The following is a 22,295-nucleotide window of genomic DNA, read 5'->3' as shown; positions in this document are numbered from 1 at the left end:
AGATGCTAAAATAAAAATAAAAAAGTAATTGATATAAGAGAACCGAAATTAAGAAATATATTTAGATTTAAAAAATGCATGAAATAAGACAAAGAAAGAAAGTGATAATAATTATAAAAGTGCAGGAGTGCAGGCAAGATCTAGTTAATGGCTGTAGTAAAAATAAATGTTTTAAGTTTCCTTTTTAAAGACGTTTACTGAACTAGGTTCTTTGATATCTTCAATGTTTGGTGAATTTTTGGCCTGAACCCTCGTACCCACACACTCTCACACAGTCTGTTGCTGCGCTCTCAGCAGACCTGGCACAGCAAAGCTCTCATCACATTTTGTATAGTGACACTAGAGAGCCCTTTTGAGGGGAAGTGCTGTCTGGATTCTAGTTTGTAAGCAGGGGAAGAAAGAATGGAATTGTCAACAGATATTAAACATTAATGTTGTGGTGGATCAGGGTATTTTTTATTTAGTCAGGCCATGAAGCCATAGAAAATAATTAAACTACAGAACATGTTTGAAATGATTACTGATGGTTCATGATATCTATTTTCATGGCCAAGACCACATATATACACCAACAGAATATATAAATATGCTCAAATATTGGTGTGGAATCTTCAGCCATGCTAGCACCATGTCGTTTGGATTATTTCAAAAACCTTGGATGGGTTATGATCAAATTTAACAGAGTTATTGTGTCCAGAGGATGAACCATAATGACTACGGAGACCCATTGACATTTACTGTAGCACCAACAGTAGCTCAAAGTTGTTACCTATCCTGTGACACAACTCAACATCTACTGGATTCATTTACACATAGTCTTCAATTTAGGACTGGGCGATATGGCCTAAAACAAATATCGCAATATTTTTAGGCTATATCGCGATACACGATATATATCTTGATATTTTGAAATCTCCTCTAAATCCCTGTACAAATATTAAATTCATAAAAGGCCACAGGAAGCAGCTGAGCTAGAGGACTTAAGCATTTCCGACGGTACCTGAATGCACCTAGTCGAAAGATATCAGCGGACATTTAAGCTTAAAACACAGTGTAAATGACCTTGTTTCCAGTTGAATATAAATGTCGGGCCTGCTGCTTCACATGAACGCGCCTCTAGTCTCACTGTGTAGCGTTGCCCCGGGGCCTGTGTGTGCGCGTGTGTGTGTGTGGGTTATCGTTCATCATTTGTAAACTGATTCGTTCGGTTCAGCGTTCACAAAGAACATGAACAACACTGTCAATAACCGTCTCTGAACACTCGTAAACTCGATGGGGCTCTTCAATTTCTTTCGCTCTCTCCATACTCTCTGAATCTCCTCCCTCCTCTCCTGATACACAAATACGCATGCGTGCAGGAGAATTCTCTGGCTGGGCGGAGAGTGCGCAGTCTGCTGTGGGAGGGGCATGAGAAGAGAGAAGCGAAACTCAATGAGAATTTCATGCTGACGGCTTAAAACATTCAAGTGACAATTTATACTCGATGTTCGCGATATAGCCTTTTTATACATCTCACGAGGAACAAGCCGCAGACATCGAGTATATTTGATATATCGCCCACCCCTTCTCTAAATCAATGTTGTTTATACAGCAGCAGATCACAACATATAGTATCTCAAGGCACTTTACATAGTAAGTTTAAAATCATACAATATTCTGAAGAAACAACAATGAGCAGCAGAGGAGAGACAAAAATCCCTTTTAAACATGAAGAAAATAAGCAGATGTTGGTGAAGATAAGAAACAAACAACATCAGCATGTTAGTGTTGTCAGTGTAGATGTGTGCTAGTGTTAGCATTTGGCTCGCCAACTCATTGAGCAACTAGTGGGATTGGACTGGAGTTGATTTGATACCTTGAGGAACATGTTCGTCTAATTTTTCTATCTAGTAAAAATAAATAACTAAAATTTCTAAACACAAGCTACCGCACAGGAAGTTCCTTAATAAAAATTATAATATAAATAATTTGATTAAATAATCTGTAAACAAGACTACGAATGTAGGCATTCAGTTTTGTTCTTCACAGTTTATGTTTATAGACAGGTTTTGGACAGCATTACGTTCTACTAAGGTCTAATAGCCAGCTCCAACACAGTCACTCTTAGATTTGAGATGTTTTAAAAAAGTTGTACTCTTCTGGACATAGTCTATAGTATGATCCAGATGTATCATGATTCCGCCAGATGTGACGATGAAAAAGGTTAAGGTTGATAATGACAGAGCCATGGTCAGTCTGCTGGTGGAATGGATCTCTGCTGGGCTGAGAGGAAGCATTGCCGGCATTAGAGCACTTTCGGATGTTAGATGAGTCATACACCATGCACCAGGTGCAGTACGTGCATGTACGTGCACGCACACACAAAAACACACAACTCCGCTCTCTCCTGACAATCAGTCACTCTGATTGCATTATTAACTGCTGGGTAGGAGAGGGGATCCCACTATTTCAGGGCTTTCACAGCTCTTGGTGATGGAGAAATGATGGGATTGGAGGGTTGTGTGGATGTTAAAAGTGATGGAGGAAGGAATAGAGGGAAATGCATGTGGAGAGGAGGGAGACTTATGGATAGAAGAGCAGACGGGTACATGGCTTAACATGTCAGCAACCCACTCCCTTACCTCTTAGTCGAAGCATTCTTTTATAAACTTGCTTTACAGGTTGTAGTCTGGAATTCAAATTTGTAGCTAGCCAGATAAAACATTAACTTATTTAATGTTTGTTTGTAAGCCAAACTATAAAATGACTTGGCGGTTATCTGGTAAATATGCGTCTCTTCATTTGCCAAAGATATTTCTTGAGGAATAAAAAGCCAAACTGCGTTGTTTTTATACTCAAAGAGTTAGCAAGGATAGTGTGGATTTGGTCTGTAGCCAACAATCTTGTGTTAACTTCCTGCACATGTGCATCATTGGAAGGGGAATAACCTTGTTCACTCTCTTCTATTTTTGTCCATGTCACCCTAATGAATATTTCCTGGCTGCATGTGTGCTGTAATGCCAGTGACAAAAAATATCGCTATAAAGTGATTTGCAACACAACCAAATAAACGATAGAGCTTAACGGTTGAAATTGTGGCTGTATTTCATGCGAAAGGATTCTGACACCAGGGAGTGCATCAAAGGGAAGAAAATGACAAACTTAATGAAGATTTAAGAGTTTTACACTTAGTATATTTAAGTATACTTTATTTTTCTCATTGATGCTATGTTAAATTTAAATATTTTAGTTAGCCCTATAAAAGCTGTATCGTCGACCGTCTGTTCTTTAAAAAAAAAAAAAAACAACTATAGACTTTTGCACTGTGTAGGCAGCGGTACTGTTTTTAAGAATCTATTTAGCACCAGTATCGGGGGGGGGAGACTAACAATACCAACCCTGCTTAATTCAGTTGTACTTAAAATATGTTGTATTTATGTTTTAATCACTGAAATTAGAATATTTGAACAGTCATAGTCTATAAAACTATAACATTTGCTCACTCTAGCCCAGCAGCTAAAACAGGACTGAGAGCCGTCGGCTGGCTCAATTTAAATGTTATCCTCAGCGCTTCTGTCAGGCGTTATTCATTATCACAAAATAAATAGAAAACTACATAATGGACCCATTAGACCTCTCTCAGACAGTTCTTGCCGCATCACTACCTTAGCTTCAGCATTTCTAAGTTCTCTTTGTGCTTTGCTTGTTCTTTGGTGCTTTGCTGTGTTTGTGTTGGAAAATCAGAAGAAGGGCTGTCGAAGCCTGAAGCAGGGGTTGAGAACCTGGCCAAAGGAGGAATGAGAGCTTTAAAGTCAGACAGCAGACAAGTCTAAATTTAGGCCTGCAAATGATCAGCAAGGATGTGGTTGCACACTATACACATGCCATTAGTGTAGTAACGACAAAGTCACCATGGCAACTGTCATGCTAAAGCTGGGCCTCCTCCTTCATTAGAAAATGAGGAGCGATAGCTGTTCTGATGGGGTATTATGGATGATTAAACCCAACACTGGAGTTTTACTTCCAGTTTGATGACGACAGAGTTGGATCATTATGTTGATTATGGTTTCTGTTCCTCTCCTTTCCAGTCATTTAATTTATTCCACTGCTTTTTCATATTTTGAACAAAAGCCGTTTCTACACATAACTACGCATCAGCCAATGAACTGTGAATGGAGACACGTATCTGTTTAATAATCTAACCAGGAAGCCATGTTTTGAGATTGCATCTTATTTCCTTGGTTGACCTTTTGCTGTAGTCCTCATAGATTTGTTCTCACGTTCCACAGATAATGTTCTTACCAAGATGTCAGCAGACTCTTTAATGGAGCTATTAGTCTTTAGCCTTCCAGCTGACTGCCCTTGTTGGTTCTGTGAACGTCCTCTCCCGTTTAACAAGGTGACCATTAGCTTGATGTCAGTCATTCTCAAGATGGTTGCCACGGCCCTCCTCTACCCTTCTCCTTGAAAGGAAGGACCCTAATAGGAATAAACTTAATTATTCATCCCTATTTCTGGATGAATAATGGGTATTATTGATCTGGGGGATAAGACGATAGGGTCCACCTGTCATTAGTGGCTATAATCCTGATTGCGATTACCATGTCTCTGTCTTTCTCTCCACCCCTTGTGCTGCTGTCAATGTGTCAATAACAGGTCTTTATCAGTCGGTAGCATTTGCATGTCCCCTGTCCTCTGCCACTTAATCGAGTTAGGGATAGCTCCTCTTACAGTACGATCAATGGCTACATCTGAGATTTGGTGGAGTCATTTTAGCAGTGCCTTGATGCTTCTCTGACATAAGGAGCTTGTTGTGCTGCTAATTTTCCTAGCTTAAGATAAGGTGTAGATAATCAGTTTAGCTTAAAGAATAAACTTGAATCATTCACGTTATCGCACAACATTTGGTGCCAGGATCGGCCCCAAAACCTGGCTTTGTCAATGTTTACCGTGTTTTGTATTACGTCATTGAACACCAGATATTTTTATCCATATTGATTGGCTGAGCTCCTGACATAAAAGCTGCCAGAGTAGCTATTGGATAGGGAGCAAACCACTGTCATATGTGAGGTAAAGCTTTAAAATAAATATTTGTAAAACAAAAAAAATAGAAGGTACTACAATATAAACCGATTATAAACTTAAAAAAAAAAAAGATAACAACAATGTTTGAGCAGCTGTATTGTCCTGGAAACCTGTCCTTTAGGTTGGCCTTGTGCTGAGCAACAGAGGAGCTATAAAGCTAAAAATAAGTCGGTCATGGATGAGATGGTAGCAAATAGCACCTTGGGAGAATCGATGCTCTGTGCTGAAGCTGCCTGGATGAAAGGCTCAGACACTGTAGGAACCCTACTGATTAGGAACTCTTCATCTTCCCCACCAAACTAGATATGTCCTTTAAGACTTTCGGTCTTAAAATGCTAGCCATGTACATAATACAAGGACATAATGACACACATGCTGAACAGGAGGTTGTAAATACTTGGAATGGATGGAAAGATTGATGATCAGTTATGACACACCACAGTCATTTCTAATGTATAATATGACGTTGTTATCTGGCTTTTTATGGTCATGTTGTAAATAAATGGTGAGTGTGTTTCCCTGCAGTTTTCTCACTGTGGGTCTGGTCTCTGTGACACCGGACAGTATTTATCAGGCTGACATGCTGCTGTTGTCTGAATGAACAGTGCAAATCCATCTACAGAGCCAATGAGATGACAACTGCCATGAGAGGGAATATTGTAGATACACAACTTCCTTATCAGTGGGTTTGTGCTTCTACTTCACCACGTTAGGACACCGCGGTGGAAGATAACAAGGTTTATTATGTTTTTTGCTACACTATCCTGATTTAGGACTATATTCACTTGATCTGACTATATAGCTAAAGTCCAAATAAACAGCACCTGGTTACTCAGCTCTTCAATATTGTATGTTATCCGGGTTGTTTCTCTTGCATACATGCAGTCATGTGTTTAAAATCTCAACATGTCAGATAATCTCTCACATCTTTATCAACAGTCACCTTAGCATTTAGTTGCTTTGTTGGGTTTGGATCTGGAGCTTTGTTGGACTTGACACACTAATAACCAAATTTTATTTACATTGATTAGAAAACCTCCATTATTCTAGTTTCTATCAAAGGCAGTATTGAGTTTTGATATTATACTGATACCAAAATGATAGTACAGCAAAAAAAACCTAAAGCATCGGAAAAATGTATTGAATAATAGTCGAAAGCAGATGGAAGAGAGGGATCATGTTCTTGTCAGTTGTCATCTATGACCTAATATGATGAAGGGTTGATGAATGTCAGAGAGCAGTGGCAAAGTTTTGTATTTGGTGAAACTCGGACCTCCTCACAGCATTGTCAAGGTTCCCACTTGACAATGCAAAACAGTTGAACGATTAGCAGCCGTGGAAAATACATGGATTTCACACATTCTCCGAGATGAGACTGCGCCACTAGGCCAGGGGTCACCAACTGGCGGACTTCGGTCCAAATCCGGACCGCGAGAGGTTTCCATCCGGACCGCGACTCTTCACTCCAAAAAACTTTGAACAATACATTGGCGGCCTAGTTTGACTTTTAAGAGACTTTTAATCAGGCATAATGACGCCAGCCCAGTGGACACGCGGATGAAGGCGAAATATGGCGTTATCAAAAGTTAGGAAAGTTGACGTTGAAAACCGAGGAGAGTGGACAGTCAAGTACAGTATGTGTTTGTTCTTCCTGCAGTGAGCTCAACAAGACCAGTGTGTCTCATTTGCTCTGAGTATGTTGCGGTTGTCAAAAGCAGTAATTTAAAACGCCATTATTAAACCAAACACAGACACTTTGAAGACTCCTACCCGCAGCAGTCCGAGGTAAGGACGCGGAAAATAAATGAGCTCAAAGCCCAGTATGAGCGATCTACACGGGTCCTCTCTCGTCCCCTCTCCGCACAACAGCGGACATACGAGTGTTCGCTGAGAATACAGTGGATTTTGGGACAACATAAAAAGCCCTTTACAGATGGGAGCATCGTTAAAGAGTGCATGAATGCTGTGTCCGAAACACTTGGATGGAAAAGAAAGACGTGAACTGACAGAAAAAATGAAACAAATCCCCCCTCTCAGCCACAACAGCCACAGGACGCACAGAAATATTAGGAGAGGATGTTCAGTCACAGCTCACTGCTGCTATTAAAAGTGCCCCTTGCATAGCTTTAGCAGTTGATGAATCAACTGATATTAGTGACAATGCTCAGCTTTTGGTATATGTCAGATTTTACCACGCAGAGAGGAAGTATTTCTGTGAGGACATTTTAGGCATCACAGCACTTACAACACACACCAGAGGGGAAGACATATACTTGGCTATAAAAGAAATGTTAACACAGAGAGGTATCAGTATGAAAGATGTTGTGTCCATCACCACCGATGGAGCTCCCTCCATGATAGGTAAAGAAAAAGGAGCAGTAACTCGAATGAGAGGGGACAACCCAGACCTCTCCTCATATCACTGCATTATCCACCAGTCCGTTCTGTGCTCTACTCTTTCAGAAGAGTATGCAGAGGTTTTGAATACTGTAATGAAACTTATCAACTTTCTCAGGGCATCGTCATCACATAAACATCGCCTCCTTCGAGAATTCCTGACGGAAGTTGATGCAAATTCAAATGACCTACTGCTGCACTGCAATGTGAGATGGTTGAGCAAAGGCAGAGTTCTAGCATGCGTTTGGGCCATTAGAAATGAAATAAAAAATGTTCCTTGAACAACAGAAGAATCATAAGGCCAGACAGTTTGCTCAGTTTTTGGCCATATTTTATGGCCTTCTTAGTTGACATAACCTCACACCTAAAAGACCTCAACTTAAAACTGCAGGGCAAGATCAACTGTGTGTGATTTGGTAGCAGCTGTCCAGTCTATCCAGCGGAAGTTGGAGATTCTTAAAGTGGATCTCCAAGAGAACTTTACACATTTTCCAGCAATGAAGCAAATTCAGGGTGAGAGAGATATTTCTTCTCATGTTGAGTTCATTACAAAAACTGATTGGAAACTTCAGTGATCATTTTGATGACTTCAGCCTGGGAGAACAGGTCCTCCTTTTCATTCAGAATCCCTTTGTGGTCAAAAATGTGACCTCGTTTTCACAGGAGGCTAAAACTACCTTCAAGTGGGTAGATATGGCATCTCTACAGATGGAACTTGTTGATCTGCAAGCAAATGTAGTACTGAAAGAGCAGTGTGCAGTTAGTAATGCTGCTAGCTTCTGGCTACAGACTGTACCTGAGAAAGTTTTCCCTGGTCTCACTAAAGTGGCAGTACACACCTTGACGATGTTTGGCTCCACATACAGTTGCGAATCAGCATTCTCAACACTTAACGTTATTAATACCAAATACCGTTCAAGAATGACTAATGAACATTTACATGCCTGTTTGAGAATGGCACTGACCCCATTCCTCCCAAGGTTCAAAATACTAGAAGAGAAAGCTAAAGCCAATTTCCAAAAGTGGTTGTTGAGCTCAGTTCAACCTAAAGCACTTTATATGTTTGTCTTTGAGGATGTTACATCTTTATGGTTAAAAGGAATGTAGGCCTATGCAAATTCCACGACAAAATGTTTATTGCACTTTGTTTCATGTTTGTCCAGCATGGGCATTGTATCTTTGCCAGTTTGTGTTTGATTTTGTATTGTTACAAAAGCAACCTTGTGCTTTAAAAATGTTAATTCTAATAATAAGTCTCTAATTATCCAGACCCCAGAAGGGGAGGAGGGTTGATGTCTTGAACTCTTGCAATTTTAGTTGAAGACCCCTGCACTAGACTGTCAATCGAATTTCCCACAAAACTGATAACTTTGCCATCTTTGCCCCGTTACCTTCAGGACTCATGTTAACGTTCAGATTGTAGCATATGGACAGCAGTATTTTGAATAGGCTGCCCTGGGTAATGTTATGTAAATGATGTGAACAAAGCCCCAAGTCATTTCACATGGTAGCACATGCAGGTTGGATGACATCACAACTTGAGTGACCGAAATTCCATACCATTATGCAACTTAGATCATCCTTAAAAATAAATATTAGTCACTGGCTGCTGACTGTGGGAGCTTTTATTAGGTTTAGAGATTAGTGTTCTTCCAAACTTTGTTTAAACCGTCAAATAATGGTAAATTAGTTGCAATGTTTAGTTAAATTGTAAATGTGTATTGGGCCTTGTAAGAGTTGGTTAATAATGAATGGGAACCCAGGGTCAATACTGAGACAAACTTTATGTTAGTCAAACACAGGCCAAATACAATGTAGCATTGTGTAGCTAATGCAATGTTTCATTCAAGTAAAATAAACCCTGGTAACATGATAATGGTATGATGATGAAATGATTACATTCAGCCTAGTGTTTGAACATTTACTTGCATGTTCCTTACCCCTTCAGAGCAAGCCAAAGTTATCATTCCCCCACCCAACAATGTTTATCTACCATTAACAAGCAAGCAAAACTGAGAAGATGGAGAAGATACTGATGAAGATGTCAGAGACCTTTTTAATGATGAGAGCCAACAACTTTTCGATATGTTGTAAACAAAAACATTTGATCCCTGCAGTGGAATGAATACGGTAACATCCTGCCTCTGCCTACCACACCAACCCTCACCTGAATGCTCCGTAGATGTGTGTGTTGTTTTGAATGCGTCTGAGTTGAAAATATTCTGCTGACTTGTTCATGTGTGGAGCTCATTGCTGAAAAAGGCTTTAGTTTCACTGCAGATTTCCCCCCTGGTAATCTGTCTTGCACCTCTTCTATGGCCCACCCCCGCAGTTTGTGAACCACTGTATTAACCCAGTTAAAAACACAACTTAATATTACTAGTAAAGGGGCTAGACTATGGTGTGAAAAACTGATAAGAGTCAATGGCAGTTAATAATACCTGTAAACTCTACTGTAACTCTGAATAATACTTTACAGGTTTGTAAAGTTCAGTCAAGATTTGTCCGTTGGCAAAATTGTAGGCTCCTGTCTGTGCTAGTCATGTTCTGAATATTTAGGTTTTTGTGTTCAGGTTGCAATAGTATATATAATGTATAGTAGGGTTTCGGGATATAAATAAATAATAATGCTAAACTAAATTAGCATGGCACTTGCCAAGGTTAGAGCACAAAGGGCTTTCCAAAAGAAACTAAATACAATGCAATGCTTGTATACTATAAAGAATAAGTATAGTAACAATATTTAAACAGCATTATATCAGGGCAATATATAAAAAAAAACACATTAAGAGCAGATTATAGTAAAAATAGTGACATGAAAACATCATCAGTTAAGGCCAGTATGGTGAAACCTCCAATCACTTGAGTGGATAAGAGTTAATGAAGACACTGCAACTATAAAATAGATGATTTTAAAAATAAGTTATAGCCTTAGACTGCACATAAACATGTTGGTGTATGGTTTGATCCTTGTCTGTAAGAGAAGTTAGATCAACACTGAAAATGGAAACTAGAAGAGCTCTGGAAAAGCCATTCACCCATCCACCCATCAATTATCTAGAGAGAGACAAACATTCACACTCACGTTCACATCTATGGTCAAATGAACCTAATCTCTGAAGTCCCAGGAGAAAACCCACACAGATACAGGGAGAACATGCACACTCCACACACAGAAAGACCCCGGCTGTCCACTGCACCACTTTGCCACCTGTCCTGAAAAATCTCTAGGAAAGCGGTAGTCCTGACTGCAGAGTGGTTCTTGTTGCTTAAGAAATATGATGTCACATTTCTAAACCTTACAAGTTTGAGTTCATGAGGTTTGTCCGTGTACTCACTGCCTTTGCTGTGCAACCTCCGTTTAACTTTATCTCAACTTTGATCGAATGATTTAATTAAATGTAGGCTGATGAACAAGCAGTGAGAATCTGAAGGTATCAAATAACATTCTGAAATATAAAGGATGCTTTGTAATTTGATTTGCTTCTAGAAAATGATCGCGTTAACATTTAATCAAGCCAGACAATTGAATCAGCTCAACAAACTACCGTTATTGTGTATCTCCACTTTGACCCTTCAAGGAGATGTGTCTGTGAACCAGGTAAAAATAGATTTCTGGATTTACAGTTCAGGCATCATGTTTTTGTGTTGTCCATTCAAATTTGGTACAAATGTTCAGCTGGACTTGAGGATGAACTGAGTAGATTTGGTGGTCAAAGTTCACTATGACCTCTTAACACGTGTTTTTTCGCCATAACCCATGAATCCATATGCTAGTTATGACAAAACTTCAGACAAATGTCTTGCCTTGTCTTACAGTCCTTAAAAGTCAGATCTTAAAGTCCTGCTACTTTATATCCAAAAGTCAAATTAATTCAATGTCATAACTCAGTAACAGAAAGGGAGATTGTAACCATATTTCACATTTGTTTGGATCTTTGTTGTCAACCTTGAAACTCTGGTGATTGTAGGCTATAGATCTTCTGTGCTGCTGGGTTGAAGAAGCCTGTGAGGAATCCACATTATTGAATATGTAGCTTCTTAGCAGCAACATTCACATTTGAAGCATCCTCAACTACAACTTTGTATCCAGCTTTATTGTCCGAGCAGATGTACCCACATTTTGAATTGTGTTTCGTTTCCCTCAATGAATAAACTACAATAGACAGTTGCAGCAGAACAAGAATGTGAGTGTGTGAAACAGTATTTCTAATTATTATACATACTATCATATTATGTCAGTGGTTAATAATAGGTAAAGAAAATCTAACAAATCACCTTTGGTTCTTACTACACTTTAACCCAATGACATCTACAACCACTTACTAGCCAAGAGTATCCCAGAAACACTCCACCGGCCCTGTTCCTCTCTGCAGTGCTCACCTGCTCACTGCAAGTCAAACTAGTGTATCCTATCAACCTCACTCAGCCCAGCACGGCCTCCACATCCAATCCATACTGCACAATGCATTCCTACTCTGCCTTGTTCATTGTGGGCCAAACAAAGTGGCGCACATTGCTGAGTCAGGGAGACTGTGTACCAGCAGCGTGACCGACCTCAGCTCTGATTAGTTTGTTCCCCCAGAGGGTATGGAGTCCAACCCCAGTGTAGCCTACAATCTAGGGCCCTGGGTTATAGCACTTAGCAACCTCCCAATCCAGCTTTTGTCCAACCCTTTAATGTCTAGTCTTAATAGACCAACCTACATCATTAAAGGGACAGGAAGGAATGTGCAAAATAACCCAACATGACAGGACTGTTGATCTGCAAGAATGACTGCAACTATTTTGTCAGCTGCTTTTGAAGATCAGGAAATCTTTAAAATTTGCGGATCACAGACAAAGTTCAATTTCCAAAATTAAAACTACTTTCATATTACACTTCAAACATACTCCTTCCCTCACTTGTGAGATTAGCAGTGGCGGATGGTGCTCCAAGCAAGTGACCAGCTTTACAAGACATCTCAGCTCCAAGAGCTAATGAGCTGTGCTCTGGAGCCAAACCAAGTGACACAGCAGTGTTACTGTCACTGCACTTACATGCTGATTAGTCTTTTTACCAGCTGTTTCTGCTGGATCTCTGCCATCATAGCCAGCTTCTTACCATGTCACTTTATTTTTAGTACACTGTGCTCAATATGGTGTGTTCTTGTTATTCCTCTCTCTTTGGTCTTGCTTGGAAGGCGATGCTGGTGTTTAAACCAATATGAGTCTAACCAATCTCTATTATAGATTTTAGAAGTATGGACAAACATTATGCTGGCGTTGTTGTAAAATGAGTCCACAGCCACCATGTCCCAGGGCTTCCTGCAGGGATTTGGTGAGGTTAAATGCACCACTGCCTCATATTAAGCCTTGTTTTTCCCTTGACTGACATGAAACATGTTTTATTTACTTCTTAAAGCCTTTCAGTCTGTGTTGCTGGTGAACTGCACATGATTAAAAGTGTTTAATAGATAGATGTCAAGCCCATCTCATTCCCTAACGTGGCAACATTTTACCACAAATCATACATTCCTCTTGCACACAGCCCTGGCCAAATGACACACTTAGAGTATTTGCTCTAATTGACAAGATTTACTCGCCTGTCTGAGCTACAGATTCTGGGGATGATGAGGATATGAGCATGTCACAGCTAAATGTATTTATTGTGAAAATATTCACATGTTGCCAACAGCTTCTGAGTTTCTGTGTGTTTTCTGCAGCTTCACACATGATCCAGATCATGTCACTAGTGTCTGCCTCACCCACAAGTTACTAATATTCCAGCTCGTCTGTGCTGGTTCCCTTTATTCAACTACCTGTCTGTGACCCTGCATGCGTGTGTGTATGTCTATGTGTGTGTCTCACTTTGTCTGTCTGTTCTCCTAGAAACAATCTGTCATGTTCAGAATTAAGACATACACACACATGCTTGCACATGCGCGCACACACACACACACACACCCACAGGCAGTCCCATGACTGCTGCACTAACACACACAGTGCCATTATCCTGTCCTAATTATACACAGCTCAGAGTCAGCCCTGCCTGTCTGGTTCTCAGGGGTTCTCTCCCCTGAGCTCATTTTTTTTCCACGTTTACAATGTTTCTCACACACGCAGGCGCTTTCTAACATGGTTATCATCCTTATTTGGAAGGTAGATCTCCCACTAGGCATGTTAGATGCTTAACTAGTTCAGACACATGGAGCACATCTCTGTTGTATAGACTGTAACTGGTGGAGACAAGCAGAAGCACCTGTGTCACACTGCAGACGGCTGCAGCTGAGCACAGGGTGTAGCCACAAGAGCAGGGAATCTGCATGAAAGCTCTGCTAACATGATAGCACTGCTTGTTTGTACCTTTTAGTTCAGGACTAGGAGCTTTCAGAGTGAATTACATGACTCTGTTAATAACAAAAAGTAACCAACTACAATTTAAGCTATTAGGTGCTTAAGGTGTTGATTAAGCTTGATCCAGCTCTGCACATGTGAGGCTTGTTGCCTTTTTCTGTTTTGTATCATCTTAATCTGAATATCTGTGGGCTCAGAACTGTCAAATAAATTACAGAATACTGAAAGACTGAGGCTGAACTTCTCGCACTCTACCACAGTGCACTGTTAAGCCAGCGTAGCCGCATCCATGAGTATGTGAGCATCCACTAAGGTTTGCAAGATGAGAATGTTGTCATGAGGCTCACATCCCTGTACCCATCAATTTGTTGTGTCTGTGCGGACACTGGTAACAACTGTGCATGCACTCCACTAGCAAAAAACAAAACAAAAGTAGAAGCCAGATTGGAAGAGAAGCTGTAGGCTGATTTTTTTTACGCCCTCATCTACAATTTATGTTTAAAGGAAAACAAAGACAATAGCCGACAACAATGTAAGATGTTCTTCCGATTTACATAGTGTTTGGAACACGTCCTCTAAGAGGAGCCCAAGTGGAGTATAATACAAATAAATATACATTTGTGGAGTCTACAGTTGTTTTGTCCGCAAAGGGGAATAACAGAGGTCTTAGTTATTACTAGGTGTGTTACCATTCTGAAACCACAGACTGAACATGTAATTTGCACGTCTACAATCTCATGTTGCGATACCAAACAGAGGTTAGGTTATCGCAAATATAATATACTGTCATAACATCCAGGACCAGTTTCTGAACAATGCATCTGGCAGCTGCTTGCCTCTTAGCCTTGGAAGTAGCATTTGGTTACTACAATAGATTGTAAGCTGCTTATATATTGTAGATAAACAGACTGTTAGATCCATTCCTGATACCTTTCCTCAGGTGTTTTTGGTTTTGGAAAGACTGATGGAAGACAAGGCACTCCCTCTAATGCAAAGTGTAATTTGAATACAGCACATTGTACATCACTGCGGCATGTAGAGAAATCCAAAGCTTCTCAGACCTGCTGCTGCTCAGTGCAGAGAGGGAGCGATTTAGCAAATGGTCGCTTGGAATGTGGGGAAATTATCTGGGACTTTTATATGATTTTGTGATATTTCTTTAGACTAAATGATTCTGATAATATCAATGAAAAATAAATTGAAAGATCATCAAATAACAAAAATGTATAATATGATTTTCAATCATTGCTATGGCCCTAGACATTGTTCTAGGGCCTGCTAGTGACATCCATGTCTCTTCATATTTCTGCCAGCAACATCACATTCCATGAGAATCTACGTATTTCCAGTCAACAGCTGACACCTTCAATTTGCGTAACACCCCAAATCCAACATGCAAAAAAACAAGCCACAGTGAAACCTTTCAAGTGATAATTGCACAGCTCAGATTTTCTTTTCTCCGACTCTCGTCCTCTGTGTCACTTCTTCACGTCTTCCCTTTGCAGCTTGAAAGAAGTCCCATGAACTAAAACAGGATGTGTGATTTCTGTGTCCTCTCTCTTCTTTTGTGGTCCAGGTGGAATCGCGGGACACGCTGAACAGCATTGCGCTCAAGTTCGACACCACACCCAATGAGCTGGTTCAGCTGAACAAGCTTTTCTCCAGAGCAGTGGTGCCTGGCCAGGTGTGAGCCGCCGTGCACGCCTTCACTGATAGATTCAGCTTCATCACTTCATCACTGACCTACCTCATTAACTACTTCAACCCACTAACTGCTCGATAGACACCTGTCATTCTCACTGGTTTACCTTGATCCCACAATTACTAATTTTCAAAGTGTTAGAATGTATGATTTTTTTTTTTAATAGAAGGTTTTTAGGGAAAATGACAAGCTGCATGTGTGTGTCCTTTCTCAGAGACTTGCTGACTCAATTACCACATCCCTACGATCTCTATCTCCTCTTGATATCCTGCTAATTACAGTGTTGCTTGTCCCATTAGACTAACCTATTTTGTTTCTAAAAAGGTATAATAATATGTGCGATCCTTAAATCCTTCCAAAGATGCTTTATTTCCAACACAATGACACAAGCTACCCATCTTAAGACCGCTTAACACTCAGCCATCTTCCCTGGCTCAAGCTCTGCGTCATGTTTCTTATTTCTTCAGCAATACACCCAAATCCTAAACCCAGTTTTTTTTTTAATTGGGAGAAAGTAACAAACATCCAAAATGATATTTTGTCACTCTATTTCCTGGCATTGAAATAAAATCCAGACGAATTTGAGAAGAGCCACATGCGCCAAACCCGCTGGCTTCCCTCATCTCGGCTCTCTGCAAACAATGCTGAGTTGAACTGCGTCCAAACAGTAGGGTGTAGAGAGCCCTCACTGAAACATCGTCTCTGCTCTCACTACATGACTGAGGCAGAAGTTAAGCTGCTATAAAAAATACATATATATATAATATTTCGTCTCCTAACGTCTTGTACAGCCCAAAAATTGTAATCTACTATTAGGTAGTTGTTAATGTCACTTCACATTTTAATGATTTTTAAATACCTCCCATGTTTTTATTGCACTGACATTAACACGTTCTAGTCCCCTTTAAAAGATTAGCCTACCATTATGGAAATTATGCTAGCTATGCTATACTTGGGGAAGAACTACTCAGACCCTTTACTAAGTAACAGACCACAATGTAAAATACCACAATGTAAAATACTCTATTTATAAGTAAAAGTCCAGCTTTCAAAGTAATTGAATCAGGGTTTTTTTTCTTTGTGACCTATAAGTACAATATCTCAGTAAATATGCTTTCTTTCCAAGATCGTCACCACTCTCATGTCTGCACTCTGCATATGAAACTAGAATGGCCCTCAGTAAAGCACATATCCCCGCCCAACAGTTCAATCAAGCTGCACCAGATTTCTCACACTCATAGACATCAGTCCCCTAAATATGGCAAATTTCTTTCATGAATTTTTACCTGGAAGAACTGTGAAGATGTTGAAATATGCCCTTTCTCGCAATTTTAAAGAAAATTTAAGAAAAAAAAAACTGTAACCCTAATCTGGATCTGTGACAAAATGTGTATACTCCACCAACTTTCATGGAAATCTGTTGGGTTGTTTTTGTGTAATCGTCCTTTTTTTCCCCTTTAACTCAAATTATCCATCACACAGATACACACATTATCACATCAATATAGAAATAGAACCAGTCAGCTAATTAATTGATTAGTTGTATCGAACAGGAAGTGAACTACATAAAAAAAAAACTATGAAACACATGATTGATACTTTTCTTAAATGAGTAAAATCTTACTTAATAGCTGCGCATTCATTCGTTCATTCAGCTTGTCATTCATTGAGCAAATCATCAACAGATTAATCTGAATGAAAATAGTTTCAGCCGTTAATGGAAATGCATTTAGTGTCAGCATTGAAATGTAATGTTGCTCTGACTAGATTTACTGTGTTCTAACTCAATGAAAACCATCAGATACCATGTTCATCACATCGCTGTTTATTCTAACACATTAACCTGCCATCATGACTGTGACTTTCCTTCTGTTTATCCTTGTGTGTGTGTGTGTGTGTGTGTGTGTGTGTGTGTGTGTGTGTGTGTGTGTGTGTGTGTGTGTGTGTGTGTGTGTGTGTGTGTGTGTGTGTGTGTGTGTGTGTGTGTGTGTGTGTGTGTGTGAAGATTCTCCTTGTGCGTGCAATGTGTGTTTGCACAAAGCCAGTGCCTGTGTAAATACAGACATGGGTTGTGTTTGCAGGTTCTGTACGTTCCTGATCCCGAGTACGTCTCCAGTGTCGGAAGCTCCCCTTCCCTCAGTCCCATCAGTCCCCTGTCTCCTACCTCCTCAGAAGCTGATTTAGAGAAGGTGACGGTATGTTGACAACAGCCTCCGGTGCACAGTCTCACAGACACAGATAATGTTCAAGTAAAGTCACCTAATTGTTGTGCTGTTATGTGGATGCCTATGAAACATGACATTTTTTGCTGTAGCATCAGCAACCTTCTGCAGTATGTTATCATTGAACTAATAAATGAGGAGGGAATGGTGAACATTTTAATTGTTCGTGTAAGGCCAAGCAGTACAACATCATCAATCACAAAATGTGCTATCATTTCAAAGGCTGTATTTAAAGGATTTATTCAAATGTTATGTATACAGCATGACACATACAGGGTGATGCGTCATGCTGTCAAGGACACAGAAGACAGAAAGAGGTGTAAAACTAGTAAAACCTGCCTTATATTTCCAAGGACAGAACTAGAAGCAATGTTTGTGTGTGTTTTTTACACAGGGTCCCTCTGAGGCTGTGAAATCTAGGTTTAGTTTCAGTGACATTATGAGAAGGACATTAAGGGGCCTTCACACCTACCTTGTTTATTCAGGACCTTCTGACTTTTTCCCTTTAGTCCAAACCAAAATAACAGGGGTGGTCTCGTTGAGACAGCATTAAACAGTAGAAGAAGAAATGAAGCGGGAGCAGCTTGCAGGATTTCTTGTAATCTTCGCATCTAACGATATTTAAAAAAAACAAACAAGTAAGCTCATTTTGCTTGTAGCTACACCATAATGATATTACTCTGGCAACAAAATAACACTGAACCTGTTCATTCATTTTGTCCATTCAAACAGAAAGACTTTCAATTCAAATTCAAAACAACTTTATTTGTCCCTGAAGGGCAATTCTAAAGCACATAGAGCATGTCAAAACACAAGCACCTTACCTCACCTTCCTGTGAATGTGTTATATCAAGAATACCCAAATTGAATTTCATTACATCGTTACATGTTTTAGCCTCTTGAATGTGATATGTCAAGACTGCCTTGAGGGAATTTCTTCAACTTTTGATCAGTTGTCACTTGGATTAATTGATCAGGTCAAATTTACCTTATATAAAAATTAGGTAGACGGAAAACTGCACTGGTTGGCGGAAGTTAGCAAATACAATAGACAAATACAGTCGAAAAATTGACAGCATACTGATGTCAGGACTTATTTACATTGTGGTCCTTGAAGGGTAAATAGTAAGTGTACAAGAAACTTGGGAAACGGATGGATTTATTTATTTATGATATTTTCAAAGAAGAAATCAAATAGCAGCAAAAAGAATAATAAAAATCACATCCAAATTACATCTAGGACGGTGACCTTACGCCTCCAAGTTTTCCCCAAGCCATAATTCGATTTTCTTTTTATAATTGTGGTATTATTATAATTTTTATGCGCATAGTTATTTTTGCATCGCCTGCTCGTTCGAGCTTGAAACATCACTTTGGCAAATAAAATCCTTCAATGGGACATCTAGATGTGAAGATTTTCTCCTTTAAACATTGTAATGAAAAGAGCACAAAATAAGACAATAAGCCCACCTCCTTTAGCAAGTATTTAGCATCGCTTTGCCAAAAACCTGCTTCTGTTTTTCACTGTTCTCACTGGTCCACTGTCTCGAAAAACATCATACATATCTCATGTGAAATTACGATATAACATTTAGAGAAGAAACTGCAGGTGTTAAATAGAAAAATAGCTATTAGCTGCTGACAAGACTTTTGGTTGGATAAATTACTGTAGTTTGTTTATGATGACACATGGCATTGACATATTGTGTTAATGAGGTCATATATTATGAGCACCTCCAGTGACGTATTCAGTGAATGTGCATACTTGTATGATAATAACATATAATTAGGGTAATTACTAGAGTTAAATCTATGCAATATGCTTTTAATTGCTGTGCCATCTTGTTGTTGTGGGTTTATTCCTGCACTGACATGACACGACTTGACATGTTCCCCACATGTCCCTCCCAGATTCTCTAGTGTTGCATGAGAATTGGATACAAGCTGGAGGCTGCATGTTGTTTGTGTCTCACGTGACTTCCAGCCTGGTCCACACTCATCCTGTTCTCACAGCTCTGAGAGCACAAGTATGAGCCATCTCCCTCAGGTGCGGCGTTTCTCTAGCACCTGAATGAGCTGATCATCAAGCACCGCAGTGGTCCCTTAAGAAATATGACTGTTTGCTGGTCGCCATGGAAACGGACGTCTTGTTTTGCCGCCTTTGTGAGAAAATGGATACTGCTGTCTCTCCCTCACCATCACTCTCCTGGCTGCTGCTGCTGCTGCTGCTGCTGCTCCACTTGAGCTTCGACAACCCTTACCACCACAAGCGCGCTCCCCTTTTCGTCGACTCTAATCTCAGTCCGTTAATTTCTCCACGGTTGCCAAAAGAAAGAGCCCCGTTCACTTACCACTTATCTATTTAGGTCATGCCTGCGAGAACAGGAGCATATTCAGCGGCTTTCGACAGGGGAGGATCAGAGAGGGGGGCTGTGACTGCAGAGAAATTAAGCCTTTAAAAGTGATGCCGTGTCTGATATTTAGAGCAACTAATGAAGGGAGTCTGCTCGCTATCCCAAACAAGCAGCCAGGCAGCAATTATTCCAGGCAGAGGAAGTGTGCTTGGAAGGCAGAAGGGAGGGAGCATTACCTCACCCAATGTGTCAAGTGTGTGTGTGTGTGTGTGTGTGTGTGTGTGTGTGTGTGTGTGTGTGTTTGTTTGTGTTTGCCTGCCTATGCATGAAAGTGTGTGTCCGTGTCAACTCTGCACATTAGTGTCACTCCTCTCTTCTTTTTGTGTGTAACATGATATTTGTATAGAAGGAGACGGCATCTGGGTGCTGTTTGATTTTTCAACCACAGGAAGGACCTTAATAACTCACTCTGTTAATAACTCACTCTGTTTCCTTTTATTTATTTATTTTCTGCAGAATCCCAGCATCTTTTAATTACAGGCCTATTTTGGTGCTCGGCACACTCGTCTCTATGAGGATATTATCCAGATAAATGGCTCTGGGAGGTGTAAAGTAATAGCAATGCACGCAGCAAATAGCTACTATAACCCTGATGAATACGAGTGTTCTAAAGAGGAACTACTCTCCGCTGCTTCTCTTTCAGTTTTGGATGTAAAAAGGGTCTGATCTCGCGGAGCACCAGATGTTTAAAAAGCCTGTTAGGTGTTAGAATAGCCTGACAAATAATCAAAGCCATTAAATATTAGAGGGTATTACTATTTTTAATTTGCCTCAAAGAATTAAATCCTATGTATTTGTTGAATGTATTTTATGTGAAGCTCTGTTAGCATTCACGCAGATGTAAGCTTGGGTTTTCCATTGAAGAAAGCATCACAAAAAGGACACAATACAGGATGAACCCTAGAAAATGCATAATAAACAGAGAGAGTGTTCCTCTAAAAATCCTTCTGTTTGTTCCTCACAGCAAAACAGATTCTTTCAAGCTGAAGGGTACCTGATAATTCATACAGCCAATGCTCAAGTGAAGGTTTCAAGTGTTGTAGTGACATTTTCTTAGCTGTTTTTTTTTAGAGTGTTATCATTGAACAGTCAGTTTATCAGTCAGTTTTTCACATTAGAAAATCGTCCTCAGGTGTCTCTCACATGCTAGAAATTATCATCTTCGGCTGTGTTGTTGACGCCACCTCGAGTAAATTCCCTCCCAGTAGTTAGACATTTTACACAGGAAATGAAGCTGTGTACTGAAGCTATTTTATTTACCGTTTACAAGACAAGGCCACAGGACAATACAGGATGAGGACGGTAAAAGGCCCAAAAATATCTTTAAAATTATGATTATAATAATAATAATTGATTCATCGTTGTATTCTATTTTTGATGTAGATATAAAGGCCTCATTCCAAGGCAATAAGAACAAAATCATACTTTGATTATACACTAATGAAAGCATAACTATGAAAATTATATTTAATTTGTAGTAGCAAAACCCCCGAGTTCATAAAAAACGTTATGCTGCATTTTATTTCTAATGAACCAAGCATTTCATTTGCAAGAAGAAGAATGTATTGTTTCCTCTTTCAAAAGTTACATCGTATATTAGTTGAAATACATTTTTCAAGTGGAGTTTACTTTTTGGAATAGTTTAAGGTGTGAAACATAAAACATTTATACATGTGTATAGATTATTAGCCTTAAATTTCCAGTTTCAGAAGCAGGGAGGACATTTGTTAATTTGCAATAAATGTCAAATAAATTTTAAAAAGTGTATGAGAATCTCCTATCAAAACATTAGCCATCAATGCACTTGGTATACAACACTCCCAATTCCTCAGTAAGCAAAGTAAAAGTTTTTTTTCTCCTCCTCATCCATTTATGTTGTTCAGTGTTTCTGTGATGGAGCTAAAGGCCAGATAAGGCAGCTCTGAAGTGTTTTCATGCACTCGCTCTGCCTGCTGGCCTGCTGGTATTGGCAGCAAAAAGTAACACATCTTGCAGGCACGGATCATTGGCTGGCTGTCTGACTGTGCATGTGTGCGTGTACATGTGCATGCGTGTGTGTGAATGCATGAATAGCTAGCTGACTCTCCGGCTGGCGTTCTTGCTGTCGTTGGATTATTTGGCAGCCACTGGTTCACTGGCCTAGTTGCTCTCTGGTCATCT

General features: G+C 39.8%; 1 protein-coding gene across 9 annotated transcripts in view; it reads left to right on the top strand.

The window, feature by feature from the left end:
• oxr1a (oxidation resistance 1a) overlaps positions 1 to 22,295 on the top strand; it is a 157,115-nt gene that overhangs the window by 108,260 nt on the left and 26,560 nt on the right. For 6 of the 9 annotated variants that reach the window (XM_035164303.2, XM_035164305.2, XM_035164302.2 and 3 more), the window contains 2 exons: positions 15,374 to 15,481; positions 17,581 to 17,694. The exons of 2 other annotated variants lie outside the window; for them this stretch is intronic. In XM_035164303.2, the coding sequence (XP_035020194.1) occupies positions 15,374 to 15,481; positions 17,581 to 17,694 (222 nt within the window). The remainder of the gene's footprint in view (positions 1 to 15,373; positions 15,482 to 17,580; positions 17,695 to 22,295) is intronic. One more of the 9 variants, XM_035164306.2, reaches the window with a different exon arrangement.

The sequence above is a fragment of the Hippoglossus stenolepis genome, chromosome 8, assembly GCF_022539355.2.
Source record: "Hippoglossus stenolepis isolate QCI-W04-F060 chromosome 8, HSTE1.2, whole genome shotgun sequence".
NCBI classification, from domain to species: Eukaryota; Metazoa; Chordata; class Actinopteri; order Pleuronectiformes; family Pleuronectidae; genus Hippoglossus; species Hippoglossus stenolepis.
Note: the sequence above shows the minus strand (reverse complement) of the source record. Positions and strands in the feature narration are given on the sequence as shown.